This window comes from Lingula anatina, chromosome 2 (genome assembly GCF_051362555.1).
Source record: "Lingula anatina isolate TDL-2025a chromosome 2, LinAna3.0, whole genome shotgun sequence".
Taxonomy (NCBI): domain Eukaryota; kingdom Metazoa; phylum Brachiopoda; class Lingulata; order Lingulida; family Lingulidae; genus Lingula; species Lingula anatina.
The window spans coordinates 41,456,319-41,474,368 of record NC_141768.1 but is presented as its reverse complement, the minus strand read 5'-3'; the positions used below and the strand labels follow the sequence as shown (position 1 = coordinate 41,474,368).

The window sequence follows — 18,050 nt, the reverse complement described above, 5'->3', positions numbered from 1 at the left end:
TGGAAACGGTTCGCCAGAATGCTCCTGATGTCACAGACTTGGTGGAGTGCAAGTTCCATGACCTTATGAGAACTGAAGTTTCGTATTCTGATCGCAGCCTGTCAAGATCTCCCATATTATGCAGCGGTTATTCAAAAAAGTGGGAAAGTGATGCGGATACAGAGGACCCATTTATGTATACACCATGAATACACGCTAGGCTCGGGACACGCATGCACGGGACACGCTAGGAACACGACAGAGGCGCGCTACAATAACGTTGGCTGCGCTATAGAGTCGTTCAACGTTCGTTCTGATTCGTTAGAGATTCGTTTAGCACCCGTTTATAGCCGCTGCATGTTCGCTACACATGCGTTGGAAGCATGCTGTGTGTCCGCTACGCCGAAGCCAACGAATTTGAAACGAACACTAACGAACAGCAACGTCTGATTAACGCTGGTCCAGCGGACTCTGCCAATGCCGAGCGACCTTTTGACGTGTAAGTTCATGCGTCGAGCTGAACGCACATTTTTGTGCATGCACAAAAACTCAGACGCACAAGAGCGAATGAAAACGAATGCATAACTGTCGTTTGACGAATGCAGACGCATAACAGCGCACTGGCCAAAATTGCCAAAATTGCCAAATTTGTTTAGCGCGTCGGCTGTGCGCCGACCCAGCGTCGTGTAGGTGTGACCGGGATATAAAGAGATTGGTCCAGATTATTTGGGGATTGCTTCTCCTCTGCACTGCACACTCCAATTCATGGTAAAGGTGCTCAGAAGGGTTAATAACTGGGCTGAGAAGATGGTTACGCAATCCTCAAGAACATTTGTTTTCTGCAACAAATCACTCACCAGACGATACGGATATTTTCACCGTTATATGTATTTTCTGTATCGTTAATCATGTTATATATAGTTTCTGGGATACAAAGCACTGTATATAACAATTTACACTTGCGATCATTCGTAAATAAGACGCACAGACTTTACTTATCTTTAGTGTAAATATCGTCCTGGATAGGAGACCTTTTGGGCCCAAGGTCGTGGTTATCATTGATATTAACGGACGCGTTGCAGACGCAGTCAATCGTTCGCCATGCCGCTCCCCGCAGACATCGACCAACTTCACCCTGAGACTCAGGCCCTGCTTCGAGCGGCCGCAGAAAAAGGGGGGAAGGGATATGAAGAAGGTGAAACCATTGAAGAGTCACGAGCGATCGTGGATGCCATGTGCGAGGATTCCAACAAGGAGGCAAACTACCAGTTTAAAGGAGAGAAGCAGATATGCACGGTTCCCTCTCCTCATTGCCAAGGTACGCGAGTAGTTTGCTTCAAATAGACCGAGAAGTGCTTTCAATAATTCATTTGACAGACCACCCTTTAAATAAATCGGTTAATACTAGCACGTATATTTAAGGTACAAATGTAAGTACAAAAAGAACGGACTTAATAAAAAATATTCGTCGCTAGGAATGCACATATTTGAATTGAAATGCGGCAACAAAAGCTTATTTTTCTTCATCAGATGGAATCACTGTGTGGGTATTTAGACCAAAACCGTGTCCCCCAAGTCCCACCATACTGGTATATTTCCATGGAGGGGGATTTGTTGTTTGCGGCCTAAGAAGCCACGACACCGCGGTGAAGACTTTAGCCGAGTGAGTATGATTCTTGTAATAAAGGTGTATGAAGCGATCCAACTGACAAATTGGTATATCTCTTATGTATATAACCATTTATCAATAAAATTGTAGTGTAAACACTTTTGGTTTGTCAAATAACGTTGACGATCATAATTTTGAACTACTAGTAGTTATAATTCTCAGGCCAAAGCCATTTCCGCTTCTCTTCTAAGCTTTTCTCTAAGATGTTCTCTAAGCTGTTCTCTTCTTAGCTTTTTTTAATTAATTCCAGCACAACGGGGTGCATAGTTGTCAACGTGAACTACCGTCTGGCTCCTGAGCACAAGTTTCCTGCAGGAATTGATGACTCTGTAACAGCGGTCAAGTGGGTTATGGCCAACAAGGAGAAGCTCGGTGAGAGAGCAATGCGTTATGTTTTCAAAAAACTCAGTGCATTCAATTCCACGTGCTGAGTTTGTATTGTTTTAAAATGATTTGAATCTTCGGAAACAATAAATAAAGCAATTTTGTAATTTTAAATAATTCAATTGGTATAAAAAACAGGTCCCTCTGGACTATTTTGGGATTCTTTACAATATCAACGTAATCACTGACAATACGATTTTCAGATTTTCTTTTAATATAACAGCATCCATCTCTAAATGTAGAGAAAATTTCACAAAAATCTATTTTATCCTTTAATGTAGGCCTATTTTTCTGTAGGCGGCAGTGGAACCAGTAAAGTTGGCGTCATAGGCGACAGTGCCGGAGGACATCTAGCGGCGACCATGGCTCATGAGGTTCCGGGGGTGGCACTACAGGTGAGATCAGTTTGACCTCCTCCTTTACAATTATTTATTTAGATAGCCAAACACCCCATTTCCATAGATTTTTAGATCGATCTATCCCTGTGGGGAGTCTCACTAGATTACTGTCAGCTTGGCCGGCTTAAGCGTCTGTCCCGCCTACTAAAAGCTGTAAGGGGGTAATTAACTATGGTGCCCGCTTGGCTGACTGCAATTTAGCGTGAGCCCCCCAGGGAGTTAGGTCGATCTAAAACTTAATCTTTAGATCGATCTAAATCTCTGGGAAAGCACCCTTAAACAGCGTTGCCAATCTGATCCAAGTTCTTCCATTTTCTCAAACAACAGAGTCCGCCACTACCAGTATTCTGTTTGCCAGTGTCTATGTTCTCGTAAACTTCACATTGCACTAACCTTGGACATAATTTTTTCCATGCACCAGCTTAATGTTTCAATATTTCTACTGATTTATTTTCAGATTTTGATCGTCCCGGTCACTGATTGGCGGATGCAAACAGACTCATACAAGCGTTACAGTGAGGGATACTTCATGTCGGCTAAACAAATGGAGTGGTACGTATTCAATTGTCCACTAAATTGTTCGATACATTATGTTTCATCATGTAGGTCTTCCAACGGCGGACCATGAATTTTGCTAAAGAGGCCAGGTGGTACAATATACCGGGTAAAATGCCCCCTCCCCTCCCCGCACCCTGAATCCGCCATTGTGTATACATGTTGCAAGAACCATAACGAATATGTACGTTAATGTAAATTACCCGTAACTGTAAATTACCCGTTATGTATGTAAAACTAAAATCAGTCATTTCCCATTCTTTTGTGCACTTTTTTCATTTAATTTTATTTGTTTCACTTTTCGAAAAAGTTATCTTGTACTAAGCTATTTAGCCAGTCTGAAGAAACTAAGTTACACAAAACTACTTCTACTTCAGGTTTGCCTCAAAGTTTTTTACGTCTGATGCTGAACGGACTGACCCCAGGGCCTCCCCGTTATTGAGGTCTGAGTTCCAGAATCTACCCCCTGCTCTGTACATTGCCGCCAGTCACGACGTCTTGGTGGACGAAGGGAAAGGTATATGAAAAAGAGAAAAGTTAAACCTATCACAATTTTCACCTGTCTGTGTTAATTCATCTAATACAGTGATCTTTTAACATAACCATATTTTTCGAATCAAATATAGTTGTATAATCACAAGAAATTGTATATAATTTTAAAAATTCAAAATTCTATTCTTTCAGCATACGCAGAAAAACTGAAGGCAGCGGGTGTACATACGGAGACACTAATGCTAGAAGGAGTGGTACATGGATATATTATATTCCCACGTGAGTGAAACCCTCGCTACCTTCTCTTTTCATCTCTCTCTCTCTCTCTCTCTCTCTCTCTCTCTCTCTCGTACATTCAATATTTTGTGTAGCTGCTATATCAAACTTCATTTCATTTATTTCAGATGTCTGCAAAGAAGCATTTGATGCTACTTTGAAGAAAATTGACGACTTCGTTAAAACATATGGACGTTAAACTACATGTATGTTGCTACTCCTAGACAAAACCCTCTCCTTCAAAAAATGCATAATTAGAATAAAATATGGGGAATTTTTAAAGCGAAGATGATCCCCAAAGTACACGTGCCATTGGACTTTCAATCAGGTTCTAACAACAACATACACTGCAAGTTCATTATTGTTTTGGATGATTTTGCACTTTGGAGACGTGTTGCAATTTATAAATGAAATATTCAGAGAAAATGTGCATCAGGCTATTAACCATAGTGTCTTGTTTCTCAGACATTTGTATAAGTTAGGTTTAGTTTTCCCCTCTTTGTATATTAATTTACCCATTCCTTTCCGATAACAGCTACAGTATTTCATTTACTGGATTGTTAAATTATTCCACGTATAAGAAGCGTGTGCCAAAAATAATATCCATGGTCATGTTATTTTACAAATAAAAGCCTGGCAATTTTTTTACGGTTTTTGACCTGTTACCTTAGTCCCCGCGTGTAAGTACTGGATCTGCTTAGTACCTCTCATGTATAGAGCTTATTCACCGCGTTTGTTTAACAAGATGCTCCAGATAGATATCGAATATGTGAGTATTTTCATTTTACAGTTTCAGATTGATTTGGGGTCGGTTGCAAATAAAGAAACATAGATTTGAAACTGATAAACTTTGTAAAACAAAAGCAAGTCGTGTTTCAAACTGTTTTAATAATGACTCGCTGCAAAATATATACTGTCTGACGCAGAAGTGTTTTTGAAGAGTTTTAAGTATAGATATTATATCCTGCAAGACTGTACAGAAAATACACAATACCGGTGAAAATATCCATATTGTCCCATTTATTCAATTTTAGAGCATGCCCCCTTCCCTAACTTCGACATCTGATGTCCGGCAGTGATTTCCACAGAGGTAAAATAAAACGTCCATAAAAGACACCACCAATGAGGGTCAGCATGTCCTCTTTTAATGCAACGAACCTAATAGTATTATATCCTGTAGGCGGCACGACGTGCCGTCAACAAGGGCAAGAATTCTGTTATGTGTAAAATTGCCCCATTGTTCTAAACAGCTTGGCGGAGTTGGTCCAGATTGTTTGGGGATTGCTTCTCCTCTGCATTGCACACTCCAATTCATGCTCAGTAGGGTTAATACTTGGGCTGAGAAGATTGTTACTCAATCTTCAAGATTATTTGTTTTCTGCACCAAATCACTCACCAGATGATATGTATATTTTCACCGCTATTTTGTATTTTCTGTATCATTAATCATGTTTAACATAGTTTGGGGGGGTAAAAAGCACTATTTGTTACAATTTACACTTGTAAAGTGATCATTCGTTAATAATAGCCACAGACTTTATGACCCTTACTTATCTGCAACAGTGTAAATATCGTCGTGGATAGCACTGCAGACTTTTTGGGTCGTGGTATCATTGACATTAACGGACGCGTTGCAGACACAGTCAATTGGTCGCCATGCCGCTTCCCGCAGACATCGACCAACTTCACCCTGAGACTCAGGCCCTGCTTCGAGCGGCCGCAGAAAAAGGGCGGAAGGGATATGAAGAAGGTGAAACCATCGAAGAGTCACGAGCGATCGTGGATGCCATGTGCGAGGATTCCAACAAGGAGGCAAACTACCAGTTTAAAGGAGAAAAGCAGATAAGCACGGTTCCTTCTCCTCATTGCCAAGGTACGCGAGTAGTTTGCTTCAAATAGACCGAGTAGTGCTTTCAATAATTCCTTTGACAGACCACCCTTTAAATAAATCGGTTAATACTAGCACGTATATTTAAGGTACAAATGTAAAATATACAAAAAGAACGGACTTAATAAAAAATATTCGTCGCTTGGAATGCACATATTGGAATTGAAATGAGGCAACGAAAGTTTATTTTCTTCATCAGATGGAATCACTGTGTGGGTATATAGACCAAAACCGTGTCCCCCAAGTCCCACCATACTGGTATATTTCCATGGAGGGGGATTTGTGGTTGGCGACCTAAGAAGCCACGATACCGTGGTGAAGACATTAGCCGAGTGAGTATGATTCTTGTAATAAAGAACTATAAAGAGATTCAGCTGACAAATTGGTATATCTCTTATGTTTAATCATTTATCAATAAAATTGTAGTGTAAACAGTTTTGGTTTGTCAAATAACGTTGACGATCATAATTTTGATCTACTAGTAGTTATAATTTTCAAGCCAAAGCCATTTCCGCCATAGATTCTGTTCTCTTCTAAGCTTTTTATTAATTCCAGCACAACGGGGTGCATAATTGTCAACGTGAACTACCGCCTGGCTCCTGAGCACAAGTTTCCTGCAGGAATTGATGACTCTGTGACAGCGGTCAAGTGGGTTATGGCCAACAAGGAAAAGCTCGGTGAGAGAGCAATTCGTAATGTTTTCAAAAAGCTTTCAGTGCATTCAATTCCAAGTGCTGAGTTTGTATTGTTTTAAAATGATTTGAATCTTCGGAAACAATAAGTAGGCAATTTCGTAATTTTAAATGATTCAATTAGTATAAAAAAGAGGTCCCTCTGGACTATTTTGGGATTCTTTACAACATCAGTGTAATCACTGACAATACGATTTACAGATTTTCTTTTAACATGTCATCCATCTCTAAATGTAGAGAAAATTTCACAAAAATCCATTTTATCCTTTAATGTATTTTTCTGTAGGCGGCAGTGGAACCAGTAAAGTTGGCGTCATAGGTGACAGTGCCGGAGGACATCTAGCGGCGACCATGGCTCATGAGGTGCCGGGGGTGGCACTACAGGTGAGATCAGTTTGACCTCCTCCTTAACAATTATTTATTTAGATAGCCTTAAACAGCGTTGACAATCTGATCCAAGTTCTTCCCTTTTCTCAAACATCAGAGTCCGCCACTACCGGTATTCTGTTTGCCAGTGTCTATGTTCTCGTAGTCTTCATATTGCACCAACCTTGGAAATAATTTTGTCCATGCACCAACTTTATGTTTCAATATTTCTACTGGTTTATTTTCAGATTTTGATCGTCCCGGTCACTGATTGGCGGATGCAAACAGACTCATACAAACGTTACAGTGAGGGATACTTCATGTCAGCTAAACAAATGGAGTGGTACGTATTCAGTTGCACACTGAATTTTTCGATACATTCTATTTCATCATGTAGGTCTAATAATGAAGGAACATGGCTAATCAGGTGGGGTGTTAAAATATAAACGCCACCCCCCCACCCCCCCCCCCCACCCCGCCCAAGAACCATGACGGATTTGTTAAGTCAATGTAAATTACACCAGTTTTTGAACCCGTTATGTATATGATATTAAAGTCAGTCATTTTTCAATCATTATGTATTTATATTTATTTCATTTGTTAGTTTTCATTTTTCGGAAAAAATTATCTTGTACAAGGCTATTTAGCCAGAGAGCGAAAACTTACAAAACTATTCCAGGTTTGCCTCAAAGTTTTTTACGTCTGATGCTGAACGGACTGACCCCAGGGCCTCCCCGTTATTGAGGTCTGAGTTCCAGAATCTACCTCCTGCTCTGTACATTGCCGCCAGTCACGACGTCTTGGTGGACGAAGGAAAAGGTATCTGAAAAGGAGATCAGTTTAACCTATCACAGTTTTCATCTTTCTGGGTTAACTCATCTAACACAGTGATCTTTTAGCATAACAATATTTGACAAAGCAAAAAGAACTGTATTATCACAAGAAATTAAATATATTTTAATAAAATGAAAATTCTATTTTTTAGCATACGCAGAAAAACTGAAGGCAGCGGGTGTACATACGGAGATACTGATGCTAGAAGGAGTGGTACATGGATATATTATATTCCCACGTGAGTGAAACCCTCGCTACCTTCTCTTTTCATCTCTCTCTCTCTCTCTCTCGTACATTAAATATTTTGTATAACTGCTATATCAAACTTCATTTAATTTTTTTTTTCAGATGTCTGCAAAGAAGCATTTGATGCTACTTTGAAGAAAATTGACGACTTCGTTAAAACATATGGACGTTAAACTATGTTGCTACTCCTAGACAAGTCCCTCTCCTTCAAAAAATGCAAAAATAGAATAAACTATGGGGAATTTTTGAAGCGAAAACGATCCCCAAAGTACACTACCATTGGACTTTCGATTGTGTTCTAACAAGAACATACACTGCAAGTTCATTATTGTTTTGGATGATTTTGCACTTTGGATAGATGTTACAATTGATTAATGTTATATTCAGAGCAAATCTGCATCAGGCTGTTAACCTACCCTCAACCAGGGCCGCGGTTATTATTGTGGACTTTTTTGATGAGGCTCACAGTGCAGAGATTAGCCATCTCAGACATTTGGTTAAAGTTGTTTAGTTTTCCCTCTTTGAATATTATTTAACCCATTAACAACTATATAAATATTTGTTACACAGAACTTCTGTTTGGTGGATTGTTAAATCATGCCACGTAAAAGAAGCATATCCATGGTTATTTTACAAATAAACGCCTAGCCAATTTGTTTACAGTTTTTGGTCTATTACCCTTGTATCCGCCTGTAAGGACTGGATTTGCTTGGTATCTCATGGATAGAGGTTATTCGCCTGGATAGCCTCATTTCCTGAGGAAGATGCTGTGGATAGACATCGATTATTAAAGATGCATATAAAGTCAATTTTTGCCACAAAAGCCAACCAAATGCCAGCATATAGTTTCAAGTAGTATAACTAAGAGAATTACCAAAAGGCATTGTATAATTTTACCTGAAATGTAATGTCATGTAATGTCAATGGGGGAGAAAAGTAGGTCACGAAAGTAGGTTAAATTTTTGACAAAAAAAAATTAAAGAAAGGAGCAGTTTAAAGCTCTTTTACGGCTGATCGAGTGATCTATTCAGTTTATCCCTTTGCATGTCGAATTTATTTGAGTCGTATAAAAAAATAGTAGAAGTGGTTTATATGTGTTAATGGGAATCCACGCTCCAATGATGCTCGGTTCGTATGTAATTTTAAAGGTTATCATTTTCAACAACAGCCGTTAGTTGACGATAATGACTGCTTTATTTTTGAATTTGCATAACTTCATACATGATACACTGATGTGATACGTGAATGCGCCATACAAAACATAGGCCTACAGAGTTATCAACATATACATTTAGAATATCTTCAATTAGATACGTATAGTCCCAGTGTATGTAATATGTGAATTTTTTCATTTTACAGTTTCAGACTGATTTTGGAGTCTGTTAGAAATAGAATTGATAGATTTGAAATTAATAATCTTTGGAAGATAATCAAGTCGTGTTTAAAACTTTTGCAATAATGATTAGCTGCAAAATAATCGAAATACCCACTAAGTCAGATTGACTTGGTTATTTAAAAATAAAAAATATTATAATATTAATTTTCGAGGAATAAAACAGTGACTGGACCTTAAATAGAGCGACATATCTCCAACCATTTTTTGTCTTAAAATTTTTGGTACTTTGCTGACATATCCGTTAACTGAAATACGCAATGACTAAATTAATGTATGAATAACGAGAACCTACTATACGTCCTGTACCTTGAAGGAATATAGTTTTTTTTTTTTTTTTTTTTTTTTTTTTTTTTGTGCGTAGACGTCAAAAGTGCCTGCAATGCCCTATCAGGACACTTGGCATATAAACTAAATAGACACAGCCAGCTCAGCTGCTAGAGCACTGGGCCAGTATCTGAAAACAAACAGCGATATCAAAAACAGAAAATATCAAGGTCGTTATATGGAAGTTCCCTGAATGGTAGGTGGGCCTAAATCTTGCCTAAATCTTGTCTTTATTCGTATATGTAAAGACACAAAGTACACTCAAAAAATAATTGCACGGAGTACGTATTACCGCATATTTCTGGGCTCTTTTTTTCGCAATGTACCCAGAAATTATCGCACATCTGCTAAGCTATTGGAAAACCTGATTTAAGTGTGCTTCAGAAGCTCACCTGTGCCATATCTTATGGTAAAATTTGCCAAGATGTGAAGTTTCTCCGTTCCCGTATTATTTTGAGTGTACTAACTTTTCAACAAAAAAAAACATAAAAGGCAAAGACTTGCATGCCACTCAGTTTAATTTACCGGTACCTCTGTTCATTCAGACAGCACCTAGCCCAGTCTCGTTTTGCGTCAGTAAACGTAACTGATTAACTAGCCGCTCACCTAATCCACCATGTCGTTACCGGCAGACATCGATCAGCTTCACCCCGAGACGCAGCTCATGCTTCGAGCAGGGGCTGAGAAAGGGGGAAAGAATTACGAAGACGCAGACACAACAGAGGAATCGCGAGCGATCGTCGAGGCACTGTGCGCAGAAACCACCCAGGCAGCCAACTATGAGTATAAAGGAGAAAAGCAGATATACACGGTCCCATCACCTCATAGCCAAGGTAGGTCATACATGTAGATGAGAATGTTTTGGGATCTGGGATCTCGGGCACGGTATTTGAGACAACCAAACATACAATGCTCAAGGAGGTTGAAATGGCAATCCAGAAGAGCAAGGTGTGTAACTACAGGTAGATAACAGAAGGGAATCTTGGCATTTGTCAAAATAACATGTACACGTATAGTTACATGTAATGCATAATGTACTTTTCACCTATAGTTTCCCATAAAAAAAGCCCGGGCACTGACCTACTAAATGCCCCGACTTAAGTGCGCATTCAGCGAACTTTCCCATTACTGGAGGTTATGCACATTTACATCAGAATGTCTAATAGCTCAGTATCTATGCCGCACTTCAGACACACGTTTGATGTTTGGGACAAAGTAAGTTATACTATGTAGTTACTCCGCGCACAAATTATTTCGAATGTTCTTTGTCTTTATGTTCGAAAAACGAACCAAATACCAATACTCAACAGCCTATTCAACGTTCATTTGCCTAGGGAGTACAGCCCCCTTGGTATTAGGGATATATGTGCCCGTTTCAGGTGGAATTCCGTTATGGGTGTACCGACCCAAGCCTTGTCCTCCCAGTCCAACTATACTGGTATTTTTTCATGGTGGGGGGTTCGTCGTCTGTTCCACAAGGACCCATGAAATCTTGATGCACATGATGGCTGAGTGAGTACATTTCTCTCTCTCTCTCTCTGTGCGTGCGTGCGCGCTCGCGCGCGCGCGCGTGTTGATAAAAATTGGTGTGTTTGTTCATTATAGCCCCAAGCCAATTAACACAATGAATATTGGTTTCTTCGTATAACCTTCGGTCGTCCTGGTAACAGCACTTAAAAATTTTCCACCCAAGATGGCAGAATCCAGATCTTGAGCTTATAAACCATAAAAGTAGATAATAGTGCACTTCTCATTTTCATATATTGTTAAATATCATATCTTGATAATTCAACATTTTTGCTGGCTTTAAAAAATTAGAAAAATAATATTAAAGATGCATACAAAGTCAATTTTTTGTCACAAAAACCAACCATATGCCAGCATATAGTTTCAAGTAGTATAACTAAGAGAATTACCAAAAGGCATTGTTTAATTTAACCCGAAAATGATGTTTGAACAGATTTTTCTGCTGGCATTCTAAGCTGTATGTCAATGGGGCAGGAAAGTAGGTCACGGAAGTAGGTTAAATTTACAACCATAAATTTAAAGAAAGGAGCAGTCTTAAGGTCTTTTATGGCTGATTGAGTGATCTATTCAGTTAATCCCTCGAGATGTCAAATTTATTTGAGTCATATAAGAATCTAGTAGAAGTGGTTTACATGTGTTACTGGGAATCCACACTCCACCGATGCTCGGTTCGTATGTACCTTTAAAATTTTGAATTTTCGAAATTTCAAATTTTCTTAAAAAATGAGCTAAATTTGCCTTTTTTACACACATGTTTCAGAGATTGGAAGACATCACCTATTCTAGTTATTCATTACGTTAAAATTACGTATGCCGAATTTTTATAAAAAAGATGTTTATGGTAACAATCGGTTTTGCTTTAGTTTTACGGGGTGCATAGTGGCGAATGTAGACTATCGCCTGGCGCCAGAGAACAAGTTTCCTGCACAGCTAGAAGACTCAAAAGTAGCTGTAAATTGGGTGATGGAAAATAAGGAGTTAATTGGTATGTATTTTTCTAAATATTGAAAATTCATTATAAAAGGGTTTTTTTTTCATATCATTTTCGTAATCATTTGTACTTAAAAGAGCATAATTATGGCTTCAAGATAAAAACAGGATTTAAAAGCCGTTATTCATTCTGAAGCAACAGAAAAATGATTTTGATGAAAATACCCAAACAGGTGGCAGTAAATCAAGCAAAGTGGGCACCATTGGTGACAGCGTAGGAGGCCAACTCGCGACGACAACTGCCTATGAGATACCGGGACTGGCGTTTCAGGTAAAAACAAGAAAAGTGCGGGACCTGTTTAACAAATATTCTGCAAAGTTCTTGGGCTACGCTTATAGACAACATAAAGTCGACTTTGTGATAATGGCCTAAAATCTTTTAAGAGTGATTGGTGCACAATAAATGCACTAAATATACATGTAGCTAAATGGGCACCTGTCATAACTCCTGTAAAAAAACTTTTCGAATTTTAAAATATCTTAAATTGAAAATGTGTAGCTCCTAAGTAAGGAGAAGCGTGAATATAAGGAAGCATGTCTCTGATTCCCGTTGTAGAAATTGTTTATCATGTATTCTATAAACATGAATACGTTTATTACATATCACTTACTGAAGTAAGGGTCAACTCCAACAGATGACGTTTTGCATTAGATTCCCGATCTGACAGGCCTATTATTATTATTTTCATCTTTGTCGTACTTTGTAACCTAGATTTTGTTCAATTCAAGTAATCAAGTTGTCAAGTAATTTTACCTCACATATGCAGGTATTGCTCTACCCAGTTACGGACTGGAGACTGAACAAAGATTCCTACAAACGCTACAAAGAGGGGTACTTCTTGTCTACAAAACAGATGGAATGGTACAGTATTATTTCTAAAACAAAAGTGTATTATAATCAAATTTAAAATTCAGCACAGATCTGTCAAAATTGGTGTTGCTTTTTGTGTGCAGGTGATCAGTGCGCTCATATTGTGTTTAATTTAACACCATTACCGAACACGATCAGACCCAAATTAAATGTTGTAATGTTGTAATACATTTTGCTTTCCAATTCAGCAACATAAGACTTATGTAACACAACTCCGTTATCTATAGGTTTGCCAGTCTTGCTTTCGGTTCTGTCGCTGAGCGAAGTGACCCCAGGTCCTCCCCGTTGCTAAGACCTCAGTTGGAGAATCTGCCTCCTGCCATGTGTGTGGTCGCAAGTCACGATGTCTTAGTGGACGAAGGAATAGGTAAACTTATCCTTGGACGAATAAAATACATTTCAATCGTCCAAGAATTATCGGATAATCCGAACATGCCTTGCTATTCAATGCTTTGGCAATTCTCAACACACTGCGTCACATCTTGTCACAATGAATCAGTCACAGTTTTACCCCTGGTTTTAACCACGATTAGGGTCCGTTACCTCCCTTTTGCAGACAAACATGCAAAGGGAACGGAAACATTTTTGTCTCTTTTTTTTCCTCTGCCCCGTCCGATCCCTATAATCACCACGACTATTAGGAAACCAAGGAGAATGATATGTTTGGTGAGCCACACGTTCACGGGTAAAACATTCCGGTCATTCATGTAAAAAGTTAACACGCACCATATCATTACTTCTATTACAACCCTTGTCGTTTGGAAACGAGTGTTACGGTATTCGAGGCCCAAGTCAAGTCGAAGAAAAAAGTGCACAGGATAGGCCTGTGTTAAAGACTCATAAATATTCATGTAAATGTGACAACGAAACTTGATCAAAATTGCCATCTGACACCAACCAAAATTGATATCTAACATGGAGTACTGTATATTCGTGTTGTATGGATGTGTATTTTCAGAGTACGCCGAGAAATTGAAAGCAGCCGGTGTACATACAGAAATAATGAAGGTGGAAGGAGTAATGCACGCTTACTTGAGTTTCCCATGTAGGTATCAGTTGGACATCTCTCTCTCTCACTCTCTCTCTCTCTCTTACACGCACACCTCAAAGATCTTTAAAAAACATTTTTATATGTGTTTCATGTTACAATTGTTATCACTGCTGCCCACGGGGGGATCTTGGGGTGGGGGGCCAAGTTAAGGGAGTGGCCGTGCCTTCTGTGCGCTCCCCTAAGGTCTGGGTCCGCAATTGGTAATAACTTTCTTTTTATTTTTTTCAGGTTTTTACAAAGAGAATGTGAAGGTCACTTTGGAGAGAATAAAAGAATTTGTGAACATGTTTGGGAATTAGACCAATCGAAAGTAAAACTCGACAAACCGCTATGTGTATGAATTCAACGTGTTCAAGTGATGGATGGAGTTAGAAGAGCTATATATACGATATACCCGCCAAAATGAATTTTCTACAGGGAAAAAACAATTTTCTGCTACTTGATAATCATTGCTCAATTCCTGTTTTTGGATTCCATGATTTAGTTCTAAATTACGGGCATTTTGAACACCATGTCTTCCTATAAGTAATTCTCGACGTCGGAAGTTTCAGTTTTTAAGGTCTGAATTGAGAAACGTTTGGAGCTTTGCAGAATATTTATGAACGTGACTTTGGGGAACTTTAAAAAAGCGCACAGTATACCTTTTAGGATGTTTTCTGTCACAAATCTCCATTAAAAACAATTGAGATCCAACATTTATAAAAGATAAAAATTTTATTCATGTGAGATTAACAACAATGCTGCCATAGAAAATGACAGAATGAAATGTGCATACAAAGTATACAGGCACTCAAGTCTGGGGCAGTAAACATATACTCGGTCTTTGCAAGATCACATTCTGCATAAATAATAGGGCACTGAAGTCTCATTTGCATGTGCACAATAATACCATGTATATAAGTGTTACCATGCAATGTATCATGACAACACAACTTTGCACATCCTCGGTTCATTATTATGATTGCCAAATAAAGCCTACCAACACTGTCTTTCCCATTTGCACATTTGCCTTGTTTGAGTTTATCCACAGGGAACCAAAAAAATAAACACTTTCCCTAGCTACTTAGGTACACCCAAAAACAAACCAGAAAACCATGTTGACAACTGAAGTCACTGTCGATTAGACCAACCAAACCATGAGTAAAATCTTACTTGTTCCTGGAAGTGATGAAACATATTGGAATCCCGCAAACTTCAGATCTCGCTTGTGTGCCCTATTGCAATTAATAATGCATATTTCCTTAATATGAGTAATGAGATACACTGCAGCTGCTTCTGATACCATATTTACGATTAAAAGGCACAGATAGTCTCATTATATGCATAAATAAAATAATTCTTAGAAGTGTGCTTTTAATCAATTAAGTGTACAAAAGAAATTACAGGTACTGTTGCAGCAATGTTACAGGGAAACAAATACATGATACCAGATGGCAACACACACACATATTCATTTCATGTCTGAATATTTGCTTTTATTAAAAGTAATATCATCAATTTATAAAGTGGAAAACCTAAACAAAAATTGTACATAGAGCTGTCAACAATGTGGATAGACCCCTCATCATAAACTGACTGGCCACCAGTATGACATATGCATTTAATTCACCTTTCATGATCTGTGTACCAATTCCATTATAACACTGGAATGTCTACTAGTAGGTTGGTTTGGCAGAGTTCTGTGTGCATATATCCTGACAACAATGCACAGACCAAAAATTTGTACATATACATAGTTTACATCACCATCATAACTAAATGAGACGGAGAAATGCATAACTTAAAGTACCTCAATAATTAAAAACAATATTATATATTTATTTATAACAAATATATAAATATATGAATTGATATAATCTATAGACACACAAAACCTTCACCAAAATCTTGTTTTTTAGCATTCCATACAAAATGTAAAAACTTTTCTAACAGGGCATGTTAAGTAGTTAATGGATTGATGGCAACTTAATTCATCAATACTCAACTGTTATCTACCAAAAATCCTCACCTTTATAATTATTACACAATGGAAGGTTCAAAAGCTGCTGCTTTCTTTAAATTCATGCAGTGAAGGACTTGTCTAGAGAGGTCTACAGCCCAACCCACTATGAAATGAGGTGTGAGCAAAAAGTGCTTCCACTCCTTCACAAACACAAACTTAAAAAGCAAAAATCCCTTATCATGTGATACAGCACCAATATACAGAATATAATTATCACTCTGAAGAGCCACTAACGTATGTCTAAAATGTTCAGTAAAAATAATAGCAATGGAATAATAGAAATTATGTGACTTTTTCAAATTCCTTTTTTCATTTTATACGTATAACATATATGAAACGAACTGACTCAATCTCTGAGACTGTCACAGTGGAATATTGAGAACTGGAATGACTGCCTGCTATTACAGATTAAATGCTACTATGCATTAAATAATACACATAATTTTCTAAAATAAAAATAATTATAATATTTATAACCACGCTGTGTTAAATCCACCACCTCTAATAAGATACCTAAAACTATTGATATTATTTACTAATTACTCAGACTTAGCAGGCCTTTTATGTATATATGCCTTATGGTAAAAATTCATGAAAAGTGATGTCATGCCCAATCCATATAAAAATCCATAAATACAGAAACCATGGTAAACATAACCTACACCCGCAAAGACAAAATCTATGAAAAACTGCAGTATCTGTAGTTGTGTGAGATTCTTTTTCCACTCTAATGAGATATTGGGATGCCAGGCTGTCATACCATAATAGAAGTATAGTACTACATGTACAAATGAGTTAATGGCAAGAATAGGAGCAATGGCAGGCCACGGAACATAACGATAGGCAAAGTCACTGAGTAGCAACATGGAGCTGTGATGGTACACGTGGAGGAAGGAAATCTGTCGCTGCTTATGGCGTAGAATCATGAACACTGTGTCTAGTAGCTCAATGGTCTTGGTGATCCAGTATGTGAAGTAGAATGGGGCCAGTAAGTGGCTTGGGGATTTGTCATAGATGTGAGGGCTATGTAGCAATCCATACATGAATCCTAATAATGTTACTGAGCTTAATAGACAGCAAACTAAGTTGTAAAGCACCAACACCTAAAAATAAAAGAAAATATGTTATGTAATTAAATGCAATATTCATTTTAAAAAAAGCTGAAGGTTGTGATCTTAAATGAATAAGAAAACTCATTGTGTCAAAGTAGACAAATGGTTAAGGTAAATGATGTAGGAGTAACAGAAATCATCCAAGATGGCCTAAAGCAGTCACTTAGATAACCATTATATCTTCCTGATATTTTAGAAAATGTAAGAAGGTGTTTTACAGTGTATAATAGGTGTTTATAACTGGTTTTGTTTAATGTAATTGTAAGATGCACCCTTTTAAGGTACACTGTGGTCAAGAACATTGATTTTTATATTGTTAATTCAGAAAAAAATGTTAGCTTCAACCATCTTTTAGATATGGTTATCAGGTCTGAATTGAAAAAGATAGGTAACTTTGCAGGATATTTACAGACGCAAAGTCATGCCAATTCATACATATACTTACCGGACGAAGTGTTAAAGGTTTTGTATTTTGCTGCCATTTTGACCTGAACACAACGAGTATGATATAGACGCAGAATATAGGCATGGATGGCAGATGAAGAACTTTGTTTATAAAGTTCATATATCCCTTCAACTGCACACTCCCCGCCCCAATGCTGGATTCATTGCCCGGCCCTATATCTGCTTCTGATGCCATCTTTCAATGAGCAATAAAAATAAACAAAAATATATTAATTCACAGAGACGTGATGCATTTTGCGTCAGGTCGCCAAGCATGAAGTTTCAAGAGTGAAGCACTGAATCTTCATGCGGTGGGTTACTTACAAGGCTACAGTTTCGTTTTATTCACGCACACCAATAGCACTTTTTTTATTAAAATTTACACCAAAAGATACTTCCACTATCTCACATAGCCTCGAGAGTTTAAAGTACAGTTTGTTATGAGGCCTTACCTGAGATAAATACCTAGCTTGCAAGGTCGAAACGTGAGGCAACCCACCCTCCTCAACCACTTTAACCGGAAATCACGACCTATTTATCGTGCACATGCGTAC

The 18,050-nt window shown here is 38.1% G+C and overlaps 4 protein-coding genes across 4 annotated transcripts; 3 read left to right on the top strand and 1 right to left on the bottom strand.

Moving 5' to 3' along the window:
* Window positions 1-903: 903 nt before the first annotated feature.
* LOC106182098 (uncharacterized) lies at window positions 904-4,398 on the top strand. The gene is made up of 8 exons (XM_013566743.2): window positions 904-1,297; window positions 1,510-1,642; window positions 1,899-2,020; window positions 2,330-2,427; window positions 2,888-2,982; window positions 3,363-3,502; window positions 3,670-3,756; window positions 3,882-4,398. The coding sequence occupies exons 1-8, from the start codon at window positions 1,081-1,083 to the stop codon at window positions 3,950-3,952; spliced, it is 963 nt and encodes a 320-aa protein (XP_013422197.2). The 5' UTR covers window positions 904-1,080; the 3' UTR covers window positions 3,953-4,398.
* Window positions 4,399-5,298: 900 nt separating this feature from the next.
* LOC106166485 (uncharacterized) lies at window positions 5,299-8,393 on the top strand. Its single transcript, XM_087005769.1, has 8 exons — window positions 5,299-5,626; window positions 5,841-5,973; window positions 6,197-6,318; window positions 6,620-6,717; window positions 6,948-7,042; window positions 7,379-7,518; window positions 7,685-7,771; window positions 7,882-8,393. Exons 1-8 carry the CDS (start codon window positions 5,410-5,412, stop codon window positions 7,950-7,952), a joined length of 963 nt encoding a protein of 320 aa, XP_086861895.1. The 5' UTR covers window positions 5,299-5,409; the 3' UTR covers window positions 7,953-8,393.
* Window positions 8,394-10,100: 1,707 nt separating this feature from the next.
* Window positions 10,101-14,938, top strand: LOC106182097 (uncharacterized). Its single transcript, XM_013566742.3, has 8 exons — window positions 10,101-10,332; window positions 10,879-11,011; window positions 11,890-12,011; window positions 12,190-12,287; window positions 12,784-12,878; window positions 13,115-13,254; window positions 13,846-13,932; window positions 14,167-14,938. Exons 1-8 carry the CDS (start codon window positions 10,116-10,118, stop codon window positions 14,235-14,237), a joined length of 963 nt encoding a protein of 320 aa, XP_013422196.2. The 5' UTR covers window positions 10,101-10,115; the 3' UTR covers window positions 14,238-14,938.
* On the bottom strand, window positions 14,634-18,046 carry LOC106182105 (very long chain fatty acid elongase 2). The gene is made up of 3 exons (XM_013566756.2): window positions 17,949-18,046; window positions 17,498-17,692; window positions 14,634-17,043 (listed from the first exon to the last, which is right to left on the bottom strand). The coding sequence occupies exons 2-3, from the start codon at window positions 17,690-17,692 to the stop codon at window positions 16,480-16,482; spliced, it is 759 nt and encodes a 252-aa protein (XP_013422210.2). The 5' UTR covers window positions 17,949-18,046; the 3' UTR covers window positions 14,634-16,479.
* Window positions 18,047-18,050: the final 4 nt, after the last annotated feature.